Here is a 24,030-nt window from a genome sequence, read left to right as displayed (position 1 = left end):
AATTATAAGGAATAAAAAATAAAATTTAGCAACTTTTAGGTAAAATTCAGAAAGTGACACTTGCTTGCCATTTACTTCTAAAAATTACCAAAAACCTTTCACCGCTAGGCAAAGAAACCACTCACATCACCTGCAAACAGGAAGCAAGAAGGAAGAGAGTCAGCAGTTCCTAAGGCCTTGAAATTAAGTTTCTTTTGCATTCACTTATCATTTTAAAAATAACAATAATAAAATTAGACCAAGGATATCCAATGCAACAAATGCCCACAAAGAGCCTTTGGAATAAATCAAACCAAAGGAACACAGAGAATGTTTCGATGTAACTTAATTCCAGGGTTAATTGAAATGAAAGCTATTTTGTGCCAGAATTAGTAGAATGATTTTACAGTGAAGGTCAAATAGGCTGAAGTGAAGATGTTCTTGACAAACAGCAAAAGATTTTTGTTTTGCTTTGAAAGAAACAGCTAATAAAAAGTTCTCCAAACTTACTGATTTTTTGTTTTCCTTTTTTTCTTTTACTGTAGCTTTATTCAGTAGGGAGTGGCAAGTTGCCTACAGAACAGAGATGAGCACAAACAAGTCACAGCACCGACTACAGACAGCAACAAAAACAATGTTGGCTTGTACATAAATTTATACAATAAAATGTAACACAAATGGAATCAACAAAAAAATTAGAAATCAACTGAATTTTGAGGGATGAATTTTAATTCTGGGTTTTAATTTTTATCACGGTTTTAAGCCAAGCACTAAAACAGCAAGAAATGTTGAGACCCAATCATGTCTACTATTTCTGGCTATGAATCATGAAAAGCTCTCCCTGAGTGAATTTGAGGATATTAAAATTTACATTTTATTTAATCCCTAGCTTTTGATAAATTTTATATAAAACATTACAAGTAGACCACACACTAAAAACATTTGTGTCTACATAATTTTTTCTTGCTATATAAAATATTTCTCTGTGTATCCTTCAATTGACTTGGAGTTCTTTTTTAATAACTGGCATTTAATTAAGATTTTATTCACTAATGAAATAAAAATTAAATAGCTAAACATACTGGAAGAATTCACTTTAGAGATTCCAAATTTAAAATATCTCTCCCTAAAGAAGATTGCTCTTAAAATTTCACACATTTTTTCAATGTTTGCAGTCTATTTCCTGAAATGGTTTTAATCAGCAGTGGTTAAAAGCTCTGCAACATTTGGGAGAAATATGTTATCAGCTCAACTAGAAAAAAGCATTAATTAATAATAGAGAAAATTATAGAATAAAACTGTAAGCCTGCTTAAAACTTTTTAGATATTACGGTTGACCATTTATCAGAATGTCTCTTTAAAAAAAAAAAAAAAAGCCAGTAGAGACATTTTGGTTTCATCTTTCAGAATTCCTTTTAGACCAAAAAAATTCTTTCAAAATTAAAACACCTCTAATTGAATTAGACTAGGCAGAACCATCAATTAAAAAATATTTTTAAAACCAAATTAGAATTCTTTAATCCACCGACACATGGTATCTTGTTTTAGAAATTCCAGGCATCCAACACCATAACTCATAATTTGAGCTTAAAGTTAGTTCGATATCCGTCTATTAATCCATCTATCCAAGTAGTTATCGTGCACCTACGAGCCAGAAATGATTGTAGGCACTGGAGACAGCAGAAAAGACGACAATACCGTCTCTTATCTCATGGAGCTTTGGTTCAAACTTCAGACTATATACAAAAGTACTAGTAACCATATTATCATAAAAATGCAGTTTTATAATTTTTTTTTCAATTATAGTATGCAACTATCATTATAGCCTTAAAAATTTATGTAAACTACTTCAGTTTGGAAAAAGATTTACTGGGAAAAAACGACATTCAATTGAGAACTGTAACTGTTTCAGAATTCTCTCACCATAACATAAGAGAATATTCTCTTTGGGAATTATTTTCTCTTCATACCAAAAATATCATGAGGAAAAATGGAAACAAATATATGAGAAAATGACTTACTTATAAACCTAACACGTGTTCCCAGTTGGGTATTCCACTTAACCTGGTAACTAAATAAGGAAGGCACATAAAGTAATAGAGCTTTTTAAAGCATGAAAAAAGTAAAGGCCAAAATATGAACTCAAGTGAAAAGGGCTAAAACTCAGGGAAGTTTATTAGCTAGCAATATACTCACTTAGCTTTCAAAATTTACCCAGTAAGCCTCAAAGAAGCAATGTTTACTAGAGGAAAAAACCCAAAAAACTGACTACTATCTCTCCCCGCAGAACATAAAATTCCAAAGTACCATTATGTTACTGCCAAAGTCAAAGGGCAAGAAAAAGTCAGAAGAGGGAAGATGAATAAAAACAAAAGAGCAAACCAAAAGGAAAAACTGGGTTTGGAAGGAATTTCAACAAAGATTAGACAGCAAACCTTTTTTTCTATCTTTCTTTCTAATTAGTGAATGTAAAATTCCATTAGTCACTTACTAAAAAACAAAATCCTGTTTACAAATAGCCGGCATACCTTTGCCCCATAGTACTTTACTTCCCAACAATGTTGAGTTTACCCAATACTTCAAAAATAATGTGTTAGAACATTTAAATAACGTTTGAAAGAGAATAATTTCATTGATGTTGTGAAGATAATAACATAGGATGTTATGAAGTACTCAAAAAAGCACAGCAAATAGTATTTAATAAGTTATCAATTATTTATTTTCTAATTTCACTATTTTTCTCCCTACCTATGAAAGCTGGCAAGAACCTTACTTGGGATGAAAAGATAGGAAATCGTATTCCTTCATTAAATATTTCCTAAGAATTTACTAAGTGCCAAGCCCCGTTCCTTTTATATTATTAAAATCATGATCTCAAATTGGTCTCCAAGTTTGTGTATGATTAAAAAAAAAAAAAAAAAGATTTTATTTTTTTTTAGTATGACCACCATGTCAAGAATTTCTGCTAACATCCACTAGACAACGTAATCAGGTAATCAGTCCTCTTTTTTAAAGAGACAAGGTCTCATTCTGTTGCCCAGGATGGAATGTAGTGGTTTGATCATTTTCCTTGTAACCTCAAATTCCTGGGCTCAAGGTGTCCCCCTACCTCAGCCTCTTGAGTAGCTATATCTACAGGTGTGCACCACCACACTAGGCTAATTCAAACAATTTTTTTTTTGGTAGCAATAAGGGTCTCACTATGTTGCCCAAAGTGGTCTTGAAGTCCTGGCCTCAAGGGATTCTCCTGTCTTGGCTTCCCAAAGTGCTAGGATCACAAGCATGAACCAAGCCACCACTCCTGATCCCCTATTGACTTTAAACTTGCTAATGTCAAAACCACTGTTATTTTAGAAACCTATTTGCTCTCTGAAACCAGTTGCTACTAAGCTAACCAAGAAGTTGACTTAGACTATTTTTAATATATGCCATTTCCTGCCTGCCTGGTTTTGTAAACAGAAAAATTACTGAATTACTTTTAAAAAGAAAACCAAATACATAAGGCCCAAATTTAAGACAAGATACTATTTAGTAAATTTCTACTTAGTTACTACTTACTACTTCTATACTACTTAGTTAAATTTCATATTCTAACTAAATGACCCTCCAGACTCAGATTTATATAGCTGGAAGAAAGTATGTAGGGCTTTCCTAAGCTTCTTTGAAATTTTTTGAAAAGGTAGAAACATCATAAACAATCAAGAGAGAATTCCTGTTGTTTATCATCTATGTATATTGTAAAATGTTTTCTTTTTTTTTTTTTTTGATAAAGCAGATACATCTTTAAAAATAGGAATGGGAAAAAATTCATACAGAGCAGTCTCAGTTTTTAAAATAGTGATTTCACTGATGCTGTTAATGTCTCTAAGCAACTGAAGCTGTGTGCTAAAAAACCAAATGGCTAGGGATGACTCTGCAAAGAGAGAGAGACAAAGGAACAGGTTTTGGGAAAAGTGTAAGTTTTTTACTATACCCAACCCCATTCCAAATTCCAGACCCATTAATGTTTTTTCCACAATTGTGAATTTGCAGGAACTCCCTTGAAACAAATCATTCCTAAAACTGCATATGCAATTTAAAAACACAGCAGAAGCCATAAAAGAACAAAGACCTCAGACTGTGGACATACGAATTCAGAAGCATTACTTGGGATGCTAGTGTTAGAAAGTCTAATAATTTGGTCTGAATAATGATGCAATATAATCTTGTAAGAAACACTCTACATATAATACACCTGACACAAGCCAACTTTATCTGAATGAAGAAATCAAAATTACAAATCAAGCAAAAAGCAAGTAGTATACTGCCTCATGTATAAAAGACCCTGTAATTCAGGCAAAAGATAACCAAAGTAATTATTATGATTCCATAAAATATCTCATTTCAGCCACATCCATCATACCCAATAGATTTAGCGCATTTTAAACTTGTTCCCAGTGCAAGGCAATCTTAATATGTTAAAGTATTCTTTTACTTCGAACTATCCCATAAGCAATATTTAAGTTTTTTTAAGGTCCTTTCCAACAACAATTCTTACTTATTCATCCAAATTGACTTAGTATTACAGTCAACCATCCACTATCAGCAGCTAAATCCCCCTTTGGTAAATGAGCATTCTTAACTTAGGTTTGGATTAATAATGGTAATCTCTAACTTTGAGCATACCTGGTATAAACAATGGCACACACTTCGAAGCTGAGGGGGGAATTCTAAGGAGGAACTGATGATAGCATGGAAGAACTTTTCAGTCATCTGAAGAAGGTTCCGCTGGTTTTCCTCAAGACTCTCTGACGGTTCTAATCTATTCAAAAAAGAAAAGGTAAAATCATAACACTTCTGTTTAAAACAAATAAAAATTGTTTCTTAAAGGAGACTTTTTTAGAGATATTCAGCCAAATGCAATGTGTGAACTTTGCTGGGATACTGATTTGAACCAAAAAAACTATTTAAAAGACAATTTTGAGACAAACAAAAAAAAGTAACAAAATTAGTCTTAGATATTATTAGGGATTATTTTTAATTTTACTGGATATGAAAGTATTGGGCTTTGTGCTTTTTTTTTTTTTTTTATTTCTGTCAGAAACATGACCTCTGGGATTTGCTTTAAACTACCTGAGCAGGGCTGGGCACAGTGGCTCACGTCTGTAATCCCAGAACTCTGGGAGGAAAGCTTAAGCTCACAAGTTCGAGACCAATCTGAGCAAGAGCGAGACCCAATCTCTAAAAATAGCCAGGTGTTGTGGCAGGCACCTGCAGTCCCACCTACTTGGGAGGCTGAGGCCAGAGGATCACTTGAGCACAAGAGTTTGAGGTCGCTTTGAGCTATGACACCATAGCACTCTACTGAGGGCAACAAAGTGAACTCTGTCTCAAAAATAATAAATAAATAAAAATAATAAAATAAAATACCTAAGCAAAAAGTTGGGGAAGGGATAGATAACAAGAACAGCAGGTATTCTTCCAATTCACGGTTCTTTATACATGTATGCCCATATAAAAAAATTAACACACATGCAATGTGGGTTTTAAATTTTTTCATCAACAGTAACAAAATGCAACTTTCATCTTTCTCTCTGCATTATGTTTCTGAGATTTAGCCTGCTGATCTATGAAGATTCAGTTCATCCACTTTACTGTGTAATAGTCCATTATACTGTATACCATGATTTATCTGTTCACCTAAATAAACATTATACATTTTTCACTTTTATAGATACCACTGCAATAAACGTTCTTGAGTCTATACAAGAGTTTCCCTAAGGTAAATACCTAAAAATGAAATTTCTGAGCCATTGAGCATATATGTATATTTAACTTACACATTAGCAAATGGCTCTACAACCAGTAGTGTGTAAGAATTCTTATTCTCTTGCATTCTCATAAATTTAGTGTACCAATCTAGTAGACAAGGAAGAGCATCTCAAGTTTTTAACTTCTATTTCCATGATTCCTAGTAAAGTTAGACATGCTATTATACATTCTGTGGCCATTCAGGTTTCTCCCCTTTTGAACTGCCTTCATATCCAGCCCAACATTGCTAAATACTAGATATCCCTCCTACTGGCACCAAAAACTCAGTATGCCTACAATTAATTGATTTTTCCTCTGACTTGTATGGTCTTTTTTAAGCCAAATTTGGCAGTGGGGGACTGTACATCGACTTCAGTGACACTAATGTTAATAAATCCTGATAATCCACTACTATAGGACTAGCCTACTCTATGTCTTATCTTGTGTTCCCATGATGTCTCAATCACATCATTCTGGCTGTCTCTGATGTCACTTTTTCCTGCTCTACTTCATGATTTCCCATATCCACTTAGTGTTGCTACTTCTCATTAGTACGACTTCTAAAGTCTTCATGCTGTAACTAAAGGAAGAGATTCTGATCGCAGTCTTAATTAGGTTTAAATTTCAGCTCTACCAGTTGACCATCATGAGCTTGGTTACAATACTTAAAATTCTCTGCACCTCGGTTTTTCTCATCAATAGGACAGGAATAATGCCTATTTTATAGGGCTTATTTTCTATAGGGTTTAAATGTTACAAAATAGTTATTATCAAATCCACAAACCTTTATTCTTTAATTGGCTTAATCTGAACTCTCAAAACATAGGTCTTATGAAACACACCTCTATACTACCTGTTTTGTGTCTAATCTCCCTACTAAACTGTAAATCCCTTGAAGGAAATATTCATCTTTGTCCCTTTCAAAGACTAGCACAGCACCTTGCCAAAGCAAATACTAAATAAATAAACACTTGTTTTCACTATCTTAACTAGTAATTTTCTCTTTCCATATAAATCTACCTAGTACACAAATGGTCTGGATATTGCTGCCATCATGTCAGATTCCTTGCAGCTCACTGTGTGGTACAGCGTATGCATATGGTAAGACATGGAAAATTAATACAGACTACAAGGTAGGAAAGATTTCATGGACCAAGCAAGTTCTAAAGGAGGCAAAGAATTTGCATAGGCAGAAACAAATAAGAATATTTCAGAAAGAGAAAGTAGGGAGGCAGATACTCAATTCAATTCAGTAAACGCGTATCACACATCTAATACTTGCTATCCTAGTGCCAGGTGCTGAGGAGTCAACAGTAATTGCCTTCTGACCTCCTTAAAGAGGGGAAAGGCATACATATCTGGTATTCCACATTAAATAATGAATAAATAGTTCAAGTTCATTTATTACATATTTGTGATAAACATGTATTTGGTCTCTGCCCCCGTTCCTGGCACACAGCTCATAAAACCTCAGGAGAAGAATGTCTTTTGTATGATACTTAGATGACTGGTGGTTGGAAGCCCCTGAAGTGCTTCAGAATGGGGGCTGGCCACCACAAAGTCCAGGGCATTATTATCAGAGGATTGGGACTTTCAGCTCCACCCCCAACTTCTGGGGAGGAAGGATTGAAGGTTAAGCTTATCACTAATGTGCAATAATTTAACCAACTGTGCCTATGTCATAAGGCCTCTATAAAAACCCCAAAGTACAGAGCTCTAAAAGCTTCCAGGTGCTGAACATGTGGAGGTGCCTAGAGGGTAAGGCACCTAGGGTGGGCACAGAAACGCCAAGTACCCTTTGATGCTTTGCCCTATGCATCTTCCCATCTGGCTGTTCATCTGTATCCTTCTAATATCCTGTACAGTAAGTGGGTAAGCACAAGTAAAATATGTTCCTGAATTCTGGGAGCCGTTGTAACAAATTATTCTAACCCAAGGTAGGGGTCATAGGCACCCTGATTTACAGTTAGTTGGTGAGAAGAACAGGTTATAACCTGGGGTTGTGGCTGGCATCTGAAGAGGGGGCAATCTTACAGGAATGAGCAATTAACTTATGGGATCTGATGCTATTCCCAGGAAGGTGGAGTCCCAGAATCCAACTGAGTCACAGAACACCAGGTTACTGTCCACAGAAGAATTACTTGGGAGTATGGGGAAACAATCCCTACACTACTAGAAACCGTGTGTAGTATGAGTAGAGAGAAAACAGTTTATTTTTCCTTTACAGATATAAAAGACGACATAGCAACACAGAAATAAACATGATTAGTTCATATGGCTTATGGCAAACAAGGGGAGGAAAATGAACTTGAAATCTATGCATAACTCAAAAGAAACTGGTTTGAAGATCATATGTAGGGAGAAGCTACAATGGTAATTCAAGTCTTAGACACCAGAGGGTCTAAAAGTTTTGGGGTGTGTCTGAAAAGATTAACAATTTCTTTCTTTTCTTTTTTTTTTAGACAGTCTCACTTTGTTGCCCTTGGTAGAGTGCCGTAGCGTCATAGCTCACAGCAACCTCAAACTCCTGGGCTCAATCAATTTTCTTGCCTCAGCCTTCCAAGTAGCTGGGACTACAGGCAACCATCACAACTGGGTATTTTTAGAGACGAGCTCTCGCTCTGGCTCAGGCTGGTTTCAAACCTATGAGCTCAGGCAATCCAACAATGGTGGCCTCCAGGAGTACTAGGATCACAGGCGTGAGCCATCTCACTCACCCCAGCCTAACAATTTCTTTAACAAGGCTCAGAGATTCCTAGAAACCTTGACAGTTCTTACCTACTTTGTGGAAACTTTTTTTCTAGTCAGCATAGCAGCAGAGACGCTGCATTCTGTTTCAGGTTTCTCTTCGAGCCACAGTGCTTTCTCACCTCCCACATGCTAATCGTAGCCTGCTGGCTATTCTAGTAATTCTGATTTATAGTGAACCTCTATGTTCAACTATTTAAGTGTGCATGTATATAAAACTTTGCCTCAGTTTGATTTTCAAACAACCAGCTTTTGGTTTCATTATTTTTTCCTGTTTTCAATTTCACTGATTTTTGATCTTTTCATTTATTTCCTTCTGCTTGCTTTAGGTATTGCTCTTCTTTTTCTGTAGTTTTCTACAGTGAGATTAGATTATTAATTTTAGATCTTCTGTCTTTTCTAATATATACTATTTTCCTTTAAGCAACTCCTTTCACTACATCTCACAAACTTTGATATGTACACGTATATCTTCATTTAGTTTTTCTTTTTGTCTTTGCATTTCTGTTTGAGAAGTTGCTACTGATGTATCTTCCAAGTTCACTGAACCTTTCTTCACCTATATCTAGAACTACTGATGAGCCCATCATGTTTTTTTGAGACAGAGTCTCAGTAGGCCACCTTCAGTAGAGTTTCACGGCATCACAGCTCACAGCAACCTCAAACTCTTGGGCTTAAGTGATTCTCTTGCCTCAGCCTCCCAAGCCTGGCTAATTTTTGTTACAGTTGTCGTTGTTTAGCAGGCTGGGGCCAGGTTCAAACTTGCCAGCCCCTGTGTATATGGCCAGTGCCCTAAACACTGAGTATGGGTGCAGAGCCATCAAAGGCATTCTTCCTTTCCGTTAGTGTCTTTGATTTCTAGCACTTTCTTTTGATTATTTCTTAAGAGTTTCCATGTCTCTGCTTATATTATTCACCCATCTATTCTTACGTACTGTTCACTTTTTGATTAGAGCCCTTAGAGTATTTCAGTTATTTTAAATCCCAGTGTGATAATTCCAAAATGTCTGCCTTATCTGAGCCTAGTTTTGGTGCTCGCTTTGTCTCTGCAGACTTACTTTCTTTTTTTTGCCTGTCAGCAGGAACTGTAATTTTTTGTTGAAAGCAGACAAGTTTTATTGGGTGACAGGAATGGAGATGAACAGGCCTATAGTCCAAGACACTATGTTAATCTGCGTAGGACTGTGTTTAATGTTTGTGACAGGTGTTCATTTCTGCTCATGTCCTTGTTTTTGTCTTCTTCGTTGTCTGTGGGTTTCCCTAGAAATCGTGTCTTAAGTGGAGACTCTGTGTTGCAGTTCTCTCAGTTGTAATACAGGGTGGCCATAAAGTTCATGCGCAATTTAAAATAGACAACTTTGTCGCCATCCTGCATATTGGAGCCCCGCTGACTAGATTATTGGGAAAGAGAAGTATTCTCTAATCCAATTATACTTCCCTTGTTTTACTGAGCCCCAAGCTGTGATTTTCAGAAGAGTTTCACAGACTTTCCCCCCACCCCACCCCAATGAGACAGAAAGACTAAACGTTGCTAAATTGGCTAATACTCATTCTCCACGTCAGACCAGGCTCTAGTAATTTCTCTTTACGACAGGCCTTTGTGCGGGATAATAGGACACTACAAACATATTTTAAAATGGTTACTCTTCCTCTTCCCAAAACACAAGGAGATTTTTCTTCTATCTTCACCATGAGAACCTTGTGAGGAATCTGGAGCTAAAACTCACAAAGGTGTGGGCGTCCTCCTAAGACTAGGGCCCTTCGAGTTTTAACACCATAACCAGTCCACACTTGGCTTTCAGCAATTCATCAATAACTGTTAGGCACCTGCTAATATCTAAGCACTCCTACTACCAGTTACTGGCTATTGTAGCTGCTGCTTCTGATAGGCTGTGATTTTCTGTACTGACCTATCTCTCCAGTTTTTGAAGGGATAGTTTGCCCAGTAACTTCAACTCTCTGGTGTATCTAAGAAGAGTCACTTATCAGTTTTTCAGCTTTTTCCTGTCATGAATATGGGAGTACTTTTAAGCTCTTTACATGTTAGAGCAGGCCTCAGCTTGATTTTAAGCAATATGAATATATTAAGTTTGCCATCTTATTCATTTGTCTGCACCATAGCACTTAGATTTCTTTTAGACTATTCTCTTACTCAGTAATTCTTTAAACTTTGGAAAGTGAAGTGTTTAATATAATGGATTCAGTAAAGTTACAAGACATAAAAGCAACATACAAAATTAGTACTACAAAGTTACAGTCAGGATAAATTAGTTCTGAGAAGGTCTACTCTCTAACATGGTGACTATAGTTAATATTGTATACTTGAAAATCACCAATAAAAAAGGAAACATGCACATGAAGGCCATAACCCAACTATAGCACAAGAATATGGAGAAAGGGCCGTAAGAACAGTGCCGTGACTGCGATCGGTGCCCACCGGGACTTGTTAAGAACTGCACCGTGACCCCTGACCCGTGACCCATGCCCGCCGGGCCTCCGCATGCCCTGACCAGGAACTGCAGAAGCTGTGCAAACCCGTGTCCTCGCTCCTGTACCGTCCCTGCCTCCACACTGGCCAGCTCATCTGGCCAGGGACTCTGGTAGCCACGTGCCCTCTGGAGCCCTCCCTGCCTCTTCGCGGAGCCCTTCTCCAGGCCAGAGACTACGGGAACCTTCGGCCCTCTGTGCCACAGTCACAGGGCACCAGGGACTCCCAGAACTGTGCGCACCACCTCGCACCCTGTTGCTGGATCCAGTTGTGTCACACTCTGGAGCTGCTTCCACAACCAGAACTCCCTGGCTGGGGCATCCCTAGAGGAACTACACAGGGTCACTGCCTACAAAGATCCAGCAACAATAGAGTGATCCCGCTGGGGTCTAATCTTGGAGAGACACCCCCCCAACTCTGAGGACGGCCTGAGGCAATGATGAAAAACAATCATGAGGTGAAATCAACAGAAAAACTCTGGCAATATGAATAATCAGAGTAGATCAACTCCCCCAAGGATCAATGGGGCAGACACAGCACAAGATCACATGCACAAACAAATACCTGAGATGTCAGAAATCAAATTCAGAATCTGGATGGCAAATAAGATCAAATTAGAATTCCAAGCAGTAACCCAAAAGATATCTCAAGAATTCAACAAATTCAAAGACCAAATGACCAAAGATTTTGACACATTGAGACAAGAAGTTGCATCCCTCAGAGATCTGAAAAATACAGTAGAATCCCTCAGTAACAGAATGGAGCAGAAGAAAGGATTTTTGACATTGAGACAAAGCTTTCCAACACTCCTAAACTCTCAAAAAGGAAGAGAAATGGAGGGCAAAAACAGATCACTCTCTCAGAGAGCTCTGGGATAATTCGAAGAAAACCAATATTTGTCTTATAGGGATCCCCGAAAGCGACGAAGTGGCTTCACAAGGCACAGAGTCTCTTCTCCATGAGATTATGAAGGAGAACTTTCCAGACATATCAAGAGATTCTGAAATTCAGATAGCAGACAGTTTCAGAACTCCAGCATGACTCAACACAAATAAGACATCCCCCAGACACATCATAATCAATTTCACTAAAGTTAATATGAAGGAGAAAATTCTGAAAGCTGCCAGACAAAAGAAAACCATTACCTACAAGGGGAAGAATATTGGAATAATTGCAGATCTCTCTGCTGAAACCTTTCAAGCTAGAAGAGGATGGTTATTGACTTTTAATCTCCTAAAACAAAGTAACTTTCAACCCAGGATCCTGTATCCAGCTAAAATGAGTTTCATTTATGATGGAGAAATTACTTTAATGACATTCACATGTTGAAGAAATTTGCCATAACTAAACCAGCTCTCCATGATATTCTCAGACTTATCCTTCATAAAGACCAGCGTAACCGTCAAAAACCCACCCAGAAAATTTTGATCAAATTCCAACTTCCACAGTTAAAAAAGGATTAAAAATGTCCACCAGACTCTCGAAAGGCTTATCAATATTCTCAATTAATGTGAATGGTTTAAATTGTCCTCTAAAGAGGCATAGGTTGGCGGACTGGATACAAAAACTCAAGCCAGGTATCTGCTGCATACAAGAATCTCATCTTACATTAAAAGACAAATATAGACTCAAGGTGAAGGGATGGTCATGTATACTCCAGGCAAATGGAAAGCAGAAAAAAGCAGGCGTTGCAATCCTATTCACAGACGCAATAGGCTTTAAACCAACCAAAATAAGGAAGGATAAGGACGGACACTTCATATTTGTTAAAGGTTAATACTCAATATGATGAGATTTAAATTATTAATATTTATACACCCAACCAGAATGCACCTCAATTTATAAGAGAAACTCTAACAGACATGAGCAACTTGGTTTCCTCCAGTTCCATAGTAGTTGGAGATTTTAACACCCCTTTAGCAGTGCTGGATAGATCCTCCAAAAAGAAGCTAAGCAAAGAAATTTTAGATTTAAACTTAACTGCCGGGAGCCAAAACATCTCACAAGAATACCCCTTGCTATCTTGATTTTACAGGCAAACTGTTCTCAGGAATTCAACCGTAAACAGCAATGGTACTTTCCCCTTGCGTATCTCTTCAAAAATGCACCCCCTGCCTTAGGGTCCTTCTCCTAGTAATTTTCCAGAAACTAGCCCCCTCCCCGCCCTGTTAGGAATAGCCCTTAGTTACTTCCTTGTTTGAATGCTTATAAGTCCAGCTGAAAAATAAACTCTTTGGAGCTTGATCAGACTCTTGACTTGCTCTCATTCTTTCGTGTCTCTTGTCCCCTCATTCGACGGACCCCTTTGTTTCCCAGGTCCCCGTTGAATTCCCCGCGGGCCGGGGCAATTGGCGCCCGACGTGGGGCAAGGGTACGGGGGTGTCATCGAACGTTGCTGCCAGTAAGGGTACCCTTATCATTGGATTGCCGCAACACCAAGGTTGTGAGTGAAAATCCGCACTGTGATCGCCGCGCCACAAGAAGGACGTGAGTGAAGATCCGCACTGAGATCGCCGCAGAACTGCCCACCTGCGAGTCTGATCCGTCAAGGTAAGAGAAAGCAACGAGTTTATGGGACAAACGTTAAGTAAACATGACTTGTTTATTCAGGGACTCAAGGAGTCCCTCAAGACACGAGGAATTCGGGTAAAGAAAAAAGATCTCCATAAATTTTTTGTTTTTATTGGTGATATCTGTCCTTGGTTCCCCCAAGAAGGCACTATTGATGTTCTGAGATGGACTAGAGTCGGTGATTGTCTAAAAGATTATTATAGAACATTTGGCCCCGAAAAAATCCCCGTTCAGGCATTTTCCTACTGGAACTTGATCTATGATATTTTAAAAACTTACAACCAATGGCTTGATATCCAAGAAGTTGTTAAAGAAGGAGAAAAGGTGCTCAAAGAACACTCCAGACCACCCTCAGCCTGCCCTTCTGTTTCTATTCCTATGCCTGAGTCTGACACTCCCCCCAATCCTGAACCTCTCAAACCTCCTATTAATTCCCTATACCCCTCCCTTGAGGAGCCCCCTCCCAACTCCCTCTAGCCCGAAGAAACGACCACCCGGGAAGAGGAGGCCGCTAAGTATCACCATTCTGACTGGCCTCCCTTCCCTTCCATCCTAAATCATCCCCCTTCCTATGCTTCTGCCCCTCCATTTTGTGCTCCAATTCTAGGCGTAGATACGCCAATTGAAAATGTCAAACGCAAACTATGTCAAGAGGTCTCCTCCCTTAAGGACTTACTCCAAACAAAAAAGGAACATTTACAACTCATTCAAGAATTACGTGCTTTAGAATTGGAGCTAAAAATCCCCCCCCCACCCCAACGTTCCATAAACATAGCTCAAAAGAAAAACCTTTAAAGGCGCTGCATGCTTTTCCTGTAACTAAGATAAAAGGGAATCCCCCTTCCGAATCAGAACCAAAACCCCCCTCTGATGGGGATGAACACCCCTCGGCAGATGAAGCCTCAGATAATGACCACGAGGCCTCTGACTCAGATGCTGAAAAAGCTGAAACTAACGATCAGCAGTATCGTCGCTTGAATTTCAAGCATGTTAAAGAATTAAAAACTGCTGTGTCCCTCTATGGCCCCACAGCCCCTTTCACTATATCTATAGTTGAATCTCTGAGCGAGCGGTGGCTCACCCCAAATGACTGGTTCTTTATAACCCGTGCCACCCTGCCTGGAGGTGATTATGTCCTCTGGAGAACCGAATATGCTGATAACTGCAAAGAAACAGCAGCCCGTAATCTGGAAAATAAGACCTCCAAGAAATGGACTAGGGATAAACTCACGGGATGTAGTCCCTATGATAGTAACATCATACAAGCTAAATTTTCCCCTGGCCCAAATACAGAATGCTGCCCTTAAAGCATGGAGAAAGCTCCCTCCCAAGGGATCGGCAACTACCTCCTTGGCCAACATTCGACAGGGCCCTGACGAGCCTTATAGTAATTTCATCAGCTGCTTTACCGATGCGGCTGAGAGGCTCGTCGGCCAACAAGAAAATGAAAGCGAGTTCATTAAACATCTCGCATTTGAAAATGCAAACCCTGCATGTCAAGCCGCCATACGGCCTCACCGCAGCGGCAAGACCATTTCTGATTATGTTAAACTTTGTGCAGGTATCGGCACCGCTCACTCCATGGGACTCGCTATTGGAGCCGCCCTTAAAGAATTCGCTCAGGGAAACAACCCAAAAACTTGTTTTAGTTGTAAACAACCAGGACACTTTTCTAGAGACTGCACGGCCCCTAAGGCCAAACGACCCATACCGCCCGCTCTTTGTCCACGATGCGAGCGAGGCAAACACTGGGCGTCCGAATGCCATTCAAAAACAGACGCCCAAGGCAATCCCTTACCTCAGAAGCAGGGAAACTTCCTACGGGGCCAGCCCCTGGCCCCCAAACGGGCACAAACCCCTGGGGCTATCAGGTTTGTCCCCCAAAACCCGCCCCCTCAAGTCCAAGCCTCCTCTCCCTCTCCCGAGCAACTGCCGGCAGCGCAGGACTGGACCTCTGTTCCTCCGCCGGCACAATACTAACACCTGAAATGGGCATCCAAATCCTCCCTACTGGGGTTTATGGCCCCTTGCCCCCCAACACTTTCGGACTTCTTCTTGGCCATGACAGTACCACCCTGCCAAGGCCTCACTATTCCCCCCGCATCATTGATAATGATTACGCCGGAGAAATTAAAATACTTGCTTCCGCCTCCCTCGGCCCTATAACCATTCACCCAGGCCAAAGAATAGCTCAGCTAATATTACTTCCCCTCTTACCCTCCAACCATCCTTATTCTCTAAAAACCCGGGGTACTCATAACCTCGGTTCCTCTGACGGTTATTGGGTCAGACAAATCACACAAGAAAAACCCCTCCTTAAGCTACAATTAAACGGCAAAACTTTTGAAGGATTACTTGACACTGGGGCAGACGCCACAGTTCGCCAGTAAATACTGGCCCCCTTCCTGGCCCCTCACTACTTCCCTAACCCATCTCCGGGGTATTGGCCAAACCTCCAACCCCCAACAGAGTGCTGAAATCCTCAAATGGACAGACGAGGAAGGCAACACTGGTACTGTCCAACCTTATGTTGTGCCTGGCCTCCCAGTCAATCTCTGGGGCAGAGACATCCTGGCCCAACTAAGACTAATTATGTGCAGTCCAAATATGAAAGAAAATGCAGCCAGATGGCTGCCTGAAAGATTAGTAAAACAAATTGATAGCAATTCTAAAATCCAGGGAGAAAAACCTCCCTGAGATTATCTTTCTCCTTTCCCTTCCAGAACCACGGATTTCCATCCATGATGCTGCCTTATCTCCTGATCTTCTGCCTTCCGGCACTGGGCCAACCTGTTCCAGCAGTTACCAAGCCCTTCGCTTGGCGCTTTTATTTAACTGAAAACTCGACCGATGAAAACACAGATCGACAAACTTCATAAGCTTAGCTTAGATTTACAAAAACAAAAATTTTCTTCTGAGGCAAACGAGTGATGGAAATACTCCATGTACTCCTTACTCATGCCCCTTGCAGGTCCCCTTATTAGCTTGCTATTAATAATCACCCTTGGACCCATTACTTTTAACAAAATCATGAATTTTATCAAATCACAGATTGACTCCCTGGCATCAAAACCCATTCAAGTCCATTATCATAGACTCGACCTTGCAGACCGGGGCCTTGCCAATGAAGATATTCCTCCGGGAACCGTGTAAGCACTCAGAGCTATGCACGTTGACTCACCATCATATGTGAGTACAACCTGGGTACCTTTTTACGGGGTGCAATAAAGACACTGCAGAGGGAAGGCATAAACAGCCTCTCTGAGTCCCTTGGAAGCAAACCTGATTTGCATAGAGGTTAGCGTCGTAAAAATTTCTCCTCTCCTCCCCAAAAGACGCTCAAACTTATCATGCGGTCATTATGCCCGCGGGAGGAATCAGGTCAATACTTCCCCCCAAAAGGTTAATGCCCTCTCTTCTACGCCAACAACTGACAGACCCCAACAATTTAAAAAACTAAAAGGGAGGAGATGCCGGGAGCCAAAACATCTCACAAGAATACCCCTTGCTATCTTGATTTTACAGGCAAACTGTTCTCAGGAATTCAACCGTAAACAGCAATGGTACTTTCCCCTTGCGTATCTCTTCAAAAATGCACCCCCTGCCTTAGGGTCCTTCTCCTAGTAATTTTCCAGAAACTAGCCCCCTCCCTGCCCTGTTAGGAATAGCCCTTAGTTACTTCCTCGTTTGAATGCTTATAAGTCCAGCTGAAAAATAAACTCTTCGGAGCTTGATCAGACTCTTGACTTGCTCTCATTCTTTCGTGTCTCTTGTCCCCTCATTCGACGGACCCCTTTGTTTCCCAGGTCCCCGTTGAATTCCCCGCGGGCCGGGGCACTTAACCATTCAACATCTGGACTTAACAGACATCTACAGAACATTTTATCCCAAAAAAACTGAATACGCATTCTTCTCATCAGCCCAGAGAACATACTCCAAAATCCACCACATCCTAGGCCACAAATCTAATCTCAGCAAATTTTAAAAAAATAGAAATTATTCCTTACATCTTCTCAGACCATCATGGAATAAAAGTTGAACTCAATAACAACAGGAATCTGCATACCCATACAAGAACATGGAAGCTAAATAACCTTATGCTGAAGGATAGATGGGTTATAGATGAGATTAAGAAGGAAATAACCAAATTTTTGGAACAAAACAGCAATCAAGACACAAATTATCAGAACCTCTGGGATACTGCAAAGGCAGTCCTAGGAGGGAAATTTATAGCACTGCAAGCCTTCCTCAAGAAAACGGAAAGAGAGGAAGTTAATAACTTAATGGGACATCTCAAGCAACTAGAGAAGGAAGAACACTCCAACCCCAAACCCAGCAGAAGAAAAGAAATAACCAAAATCAGGGCAGAATTAAATGAAACTGAAAACAAAGAATTATACAACAGATAAATAAATCCTGAAGTTGGTTTTTTGAAAAGATCAATAAAATATAAATCTTTACCCAACCTAACCAGGAAAAAAAAGGAGTAAAATCCCTAAGTTAATCAATCAGAAATGGTAATGATGAAATAACAACAGACCCCTCAGAAATTCAAAAAATCCTTAATGAATACTACAAAAAAAAACTACTCTCAGAAATACGAAAATCTGAAAGAAATCAACCAATACCTGGAAGTATGCCACCTACCAAGACTTAGCCAGAACGAAGTGGAAATGTTGAACAGGCCGATATCAAGTTCTGAAATAGCATCAACTATACAAAATCTCCCTAAAAAGAAAAGCCCAGGACCAGATGGCTTTACGTCAGAATTCTACCAAACCTTTAAAGAAGAACTAGTACCTATATTACTAAACCTTTCCCAAAATATAGAAAAAGAAAAAATATTACCCAACACATTCTACGAAGCAAACATCACCTTGATCCCCAAACCAGGGAAAGACCCAACAAGAAAAGAAAATTATAGACCAATATCACTAATGAATATTGATGCAAAAATACTCAATAAGATCCCAACCAACAGAATCCAATAACACATCAAAAAAATTATACTTAATTTGGTCATCCCACCATGACCAAGTGGGATTTATCCCAGGGTCTCAAGGATGGGATATACGTAAATCTATAAATGTAATCTATAAATCTCTCAATATACGTAAATCTATAAATGTAATTCAGCACATAACAAACTAAAAAATAAAGACCATATGATTCTCTCAATTGATGCAGAAAAAGCTTTTGATAATATCCAGCATCCCTTCATGATCAGAACACTTAAGAAAATTGGTATAGAAGGGACATTTCTTAAACTAATAGAGGCCATCTACAGCAAACCCACAGCCAATATCGTATTAAATGGAGTTAAATTGAAACCATTTCCACTTAGATCAGGAACCAGGCAAGGTTGCTCATTGTCTCCATTGCTCTTTAACATTGTAATGGAAGTTCTAGCCAATGCGATTAGGGAAGAAAAGGTGATCAAGGGTATCCACATAGGGTCAGAAGAGATCAAACTTTCACTCTTCTCAGATGATATCATCGTATATCTGGAAAACACTAGGGATTCTACTATAAAACTTTTAGAAGTGATCAAGGAATACAGCAATGTCTCAGGCTACAAAATCAACACCCATAAATCTGTAGCCTTTATATATACCAACAATAACCAAGCCGAAAAAACAGTCAAGGACTCTATTCCTTTCACAGTAGTGCCAAAGAAGATGAAATATTTGGGAGTATACCTAACAAAGGACGTGAAAGATCTCTACAAAGAGAACTATGAAACTTTAAGAAATAGCTGAAGATGTTATCAAACGGAAAAACATACCATGCTCATGGCTGGGAAGAATCAACATTGTTAAAATGTCTATACTACCCAAAGCAATATATAATTTTAATGCAATTCCTATTAAAGCTCCATTGTCATATTTTAAAGATCTTGAAAAAATAATACTTCGTTTTATATGGAATCAGAAAAAAACCTCGAATAGCCAAAACATTACTCAGAAATAAAAACAAAGCAGGAGGAATCACGCTACCAGACCTGAGACTATACTATAAATCAATAGTGATCAAAATAGCATGGTACTGGTACAAAAACAGAGAAGTAGATGCCTGGAACAGAATAGAGAACCTAGAGATGAATCCAGCTACTTACCATTATTTGATCTTTGACAAGCCAATTAAAAACATTCAGTGGGGAAAAGATTCCTTATTTAACAAATGGTGCTGGGTAAACTGGCTGGCGATCTGTAAAAACTGAAACTGGACCCACACCTTTCACCATTAACTAAGATAGACTCTCACTGGATAAAAGATTTAAACTCAAGACATGAAACTATAAAAATACTTGAAGAAAGTGCAGGGAAAACTCTTGAAGGAATCGGCCTGGCTGAATATTTTATGAGGAAGACTCCCCAAGCAATTGAAGCAGTATCAAAAATACATTACTGGGACCTGATCAAACTAAAAAGCTTCTGCACAGCCAAGAACATAGTAAAGCAAGCAGACAGCCCTCATAATGGCAGAAAATATTTGCAGGTTATACCTCCGATAAAGGTCTAATAACCAGAATCCACAGAGAACTCAAACATACTAGCAAGAAAAGAACACGTGATCCCATCTCAGGGTGGGCAAGGGACTTGAAGAGAAATTTCTCTAACGACAGATGCACGATCTACAAACACATGAAAAAAAGCTCATCATCCTTAATCATCAGAGAAATGCAAATAAAAACTACTTTGAGATATCACCTAACCCCACTAAGAGTAGCCCACAACAAAATCCCAAAACCAGAGATGTTGGCGTGGATGTGGAGGAAAGGGCATACTTCTATACTGCTGGTGGGAATGCCCAGTAATACGTTCCTTCTGGAAGGATGTTTGGAGAATACTTAGGGACCTAAAAATAGATCTGCCATTCGATCCTATAATTCCTTTATTAGGTTTATACCCAGAAGACCAAAATCACACTATAACAAAGACATCTGTACCAGAATGTTTATTGCAGCCCAATTCATAATAGCTAAGTCATGGAAGAAGCCCAAGTGCCCATCGACCCACAAATGGACTAGCAAATTATGGAACATGTATACCATGGAATATTATGTAGCCTTAAGGAAAGATGGAGACTTTACCTCTTTCATGTTTGCATGGATGGAGCTGGAATATATTCTTCTTAGCAAAGTATCTCAGGAATGGAAGAAAAAGTATCCAATGTACTCAGCCCTACTATGAAGCTAATTTATAGCATTCACATGAAGACTATAACCCAACTATAGCACAAGATACGGGAAAAGGGCCAAGGGAGGGGAAGGGAGGAGGGAGGTTAGGGTGGAGGGAGGGTAATGGGTGGGGCCACACCTATGGTTCATCTTAGAATGGGTACAGGCGAAACTTACTAAATGCAGAATACAAATGTCTACGTACAATAACTAAGAAAATGGCACGAAGGATACATTGAACAGTTTGATGAGAATATTTTAGATTGTATGTGAAACCAGCACATTGTACCCCTTGATTGCACTAATGTACACAGCTATGATTTAACAATTAAAAAAAAAGGAAACATGAGCAACTGTAGGTGGCAAGGGGAGGAAGGTGAAGGTGAACTTATTTAATGATAACAAAATGTAGGATGGCCTTGAAATATAGCTATTTTCACTATTTTAAGAAATATTGTCCAAATCCCTCCATATAAATATAAAAAAGAAAGAAAAAGAAATGTTGGCTAATTTAGTACTAGATTTCTAATTCCATACTACAGCTGAGCCAAAAATACCAACCAACTAATACATAGCTGCTAAATAATTATTATTTAGGAAGAACCACCAACAAGAAGCTCTGAATCTGAAAGTAAAATAATAATAATAATAATAACCTTAAAAGTCTTACTGACAGAGAATGTTAACATACGGTTTTAGAAAAAGTAAGCATAATTGGTTAAAATTCATTCATTCAACAATTATTTATAAAATGTTAACTACAAGCCAGATACCATGCTAAACACTCATGTAAGGATAAAAAGATTAAAAAAAATAATAATAATGGGGTCTTGCTCTTGCTCAAGCTGGTCTCAAACCTGTGAACTCAGGCAATCCACCCACCTCAGCCTCCCAGGATGCTAGGATTATAAGGTGGGAGCCACCACGTCTGAACTAATCTAATTACTTTTTTTAAAGAAAAATATGTGTGTGTGTAACATTTGTCATTAAAAACTAATGTTAAGAATCCAAGGGATTATTTCATGTGGTTTGGTTCATGACAAAATAGCAGTTGTATGTATATAAAAAGATGACAAACCTGGTAGGATCCACTTCAAAGCTAACATGTTGCCAATCAGAGGATGTGATAACAATTCGTAATAAAGGATCCAGGAGTTTCTGTAGGTAGGTAGCACCATAAACCTAAAGAAATGCACAAGTAGGAATTTATTATACCTGCCCAATATATTTGGCATTAAAAGAGGACAATCAGTTCTGCACATTTTATGAGGTCTCTCCAGAAAATATCCAGCCAATGTTAATATAGTAAGAATGGTGTGTGCGACATCAATGTAACCTGGTAGCCAATGAGTGTGAATTGGAAGGCACATGCAAGAACAATGACAACTTTGCTGTACTAGTCAGTGAGGTGCCAGATGCCACTGAGAGAGCATGTGCACCATGTGGTCACAGGATTCAAAACAACTGAGCAAGTATAGCAACAAATCTGCATCAAATTTTACATTAAGCTTGAACATTCCTCCACAGAAACTATTTGGATGATTCAGAAGGCTTTCAGGAACAATGCAATTAGCACAACGCCAATAAAAATGTGGCACAAAGGCTTCAAACATGGTCAAGAACCTGTTGAAAGTGATCTATACTCTGAAAGGCCTATGAAAAGCATAATACCCATGAATGTTGACTATCTGTGGGCTGTAATCAATAAAGCTCAGTGACTGGGTGAACTAGAAGCTGATCTGGAAATTGCGAAAACTACTATGTCTGAGATTTTGCAGGAGGGTCTTTTGAAGAAATGTGTTGTGGCAAAACACATTCTGTGGCTTCTGCTATCAGAGCAGGAGGAGCATTGTGCTGTATTTGCTAATGACTTGTTTCAAACCACTACCAGTAAATCACATTTCCTTCAGGTCATAATCAGAGATGAATCATGGGTCTATGGCTATGATCCAGAAATGAAGGCCCAGTCATCCCAATGGAAGTCACCTGGTTCTCCAGGCCCGAAGAGGGAGCAGCAAGATATTTTTGATTTGGAAGGTGTTAACTGTTTGTTTTTTGATTGGGAAGCTGTTGTCCATCACTAGTATGCTCCTCCAGGCCAAACAATTAATAAGGAGTACTACATTTCCATGTTCTTTGTGGGTGAAGAGATTCAATGCGACAAAAGCAGCTACAGCTACAGGTTAACTTGTGATGGGCAGCATTATCACAGCACGCCCACCCATGCATCCTGCCTTGCACTGAGATTTTTGGTGAAACATCAAATCATTCAAGTGGCTTAGCTTCCCTATAGCCCAGAGTTAGTGCCTTGTGCCTTCTGGTTTTTCTCAAAACTAAAATCACCTGTGAAAGGGAAGAGATTTCAGAACATTAATGAAATTCAGGAACATACAACGAGGCAGGTGATGGTGATTCCAACAAAGGATTTTGCAGAGTGTTTTGAACAGTGGGTGAGACACTGAGAAAAATGTGTGAAGTCCTAACATGCCTACTTTGAAGGGGACTGGGTGTCACTGTCCTGTGTACAATGTTTTTTATACCTCATATCTTCTTCAATAAATGTCTCTACTTTTCATATGACGTGGCTACATACTTTCTGGATAGATCTCATGTAATTACTACCAAACATACCTCAGCACATACACATAAAATGAACAATACAAACCTTGAAACAGAATGTCATTATTTTACTGGCCAAACTGTTGCCTCGGAAAAGAGTCTGCATGGAGTCTGCCAATTCTACTTCCTTAGAAAACATGTTCCAGAGCAGTTGGTACAGTAAATGTCGAGAATCAAACAGAGTAACCAGAACTCGAGCTAGTTCATCCTGAAAACAAAGTAAAATCAAGCGAGTACAAATAATCCCATTTTTTTCTTAAGCAGAAAGCTGAAGATAAGTGAAAATTGCAAATCCAAAGTTGAAAACCACCTGCCAGGCTAAGGTAAATGGTGACTGGTTAATATTTCTCCTGAGATTTACCGGTGTACATCTGTCTATAGTGGCTGCCTACATATAATGTTTATAATTGCAATTAACTGGTGAAAATTAGTAAGAGATGTAGGCTTAATCAGGAGACAAAAACTCCAAGATTCAGCTCAACTTGTATCAGAAAATGAAAGAGTAGAAATAGAAGATGCCATCAAAGAGTTTAATTTGTGCCTATCATTTTCTTAGATAATCACAAATAAGACCAGTGACCTGAACAGCTCTAGACTCTTCTCATATGCTCAGGGAACTCAGCGAATGCTGAACAGAGACTGGCTAGGTAGAGAC

General features: G+C 39.1%; 1 protein-coding gene across 4 annotated transcripts in view; it reads right to left on the bottom strand.

Moving 5' to 3' along the window:
- Nucleotides 1–24,030, bottom strand: part of NF1 (neurofibromin 1) — a 308,789-nt gene that overhangs the window by 136,803 nt on the left and 147,956 nt on the right. For 3 of the 4 annotated variants that reach the window (XM_053567657.1, XM_053567661.1, XM_053567658.1), the window contains exons 28-31: nt 23,422–23,583; nt 21,835–21,938; nt 4,645–4,780; nt 490–552 (exon numbers count right to left, since the gene is read on the bottom strand). In XM_053567657.1, the coding sequence (XP_053423632.1) occupies nt 490–552; nt 4,645–4,780; nt 21,835–21,938; nt 23,422–23,583 (465 nt within the window). The remainder of the gene's footprint in view (nt 1–489; nt 553–4,644; nt 4,781–21,834; nt 21,939–23,421; nt 23,584–24,030) is intronic. The other variant, XM_053567660.1, reaches the window with a different exon arrangement.

Source organism: Nycticebus coucang, chromosome 18 (genome assembly GCF_027406575.1).
Source record: "Nycticebus coucang isolate mNycCou1 chromosome 18, mNycCou1.pri, whole genome shotgun sequence".
In the NCBI taxonomy this organism is placed as follows: domain Eukaryota; kingdom Metazoa; phylum Chordata; class Mammalia; order Primates; family Lorisidae; genus Nycticebus; species Nycticebus coucang.
Note: the sequence above shows the minus strand (reverse complement) of the source record. Positions and strands in the feature narration are given on the sequence as shown.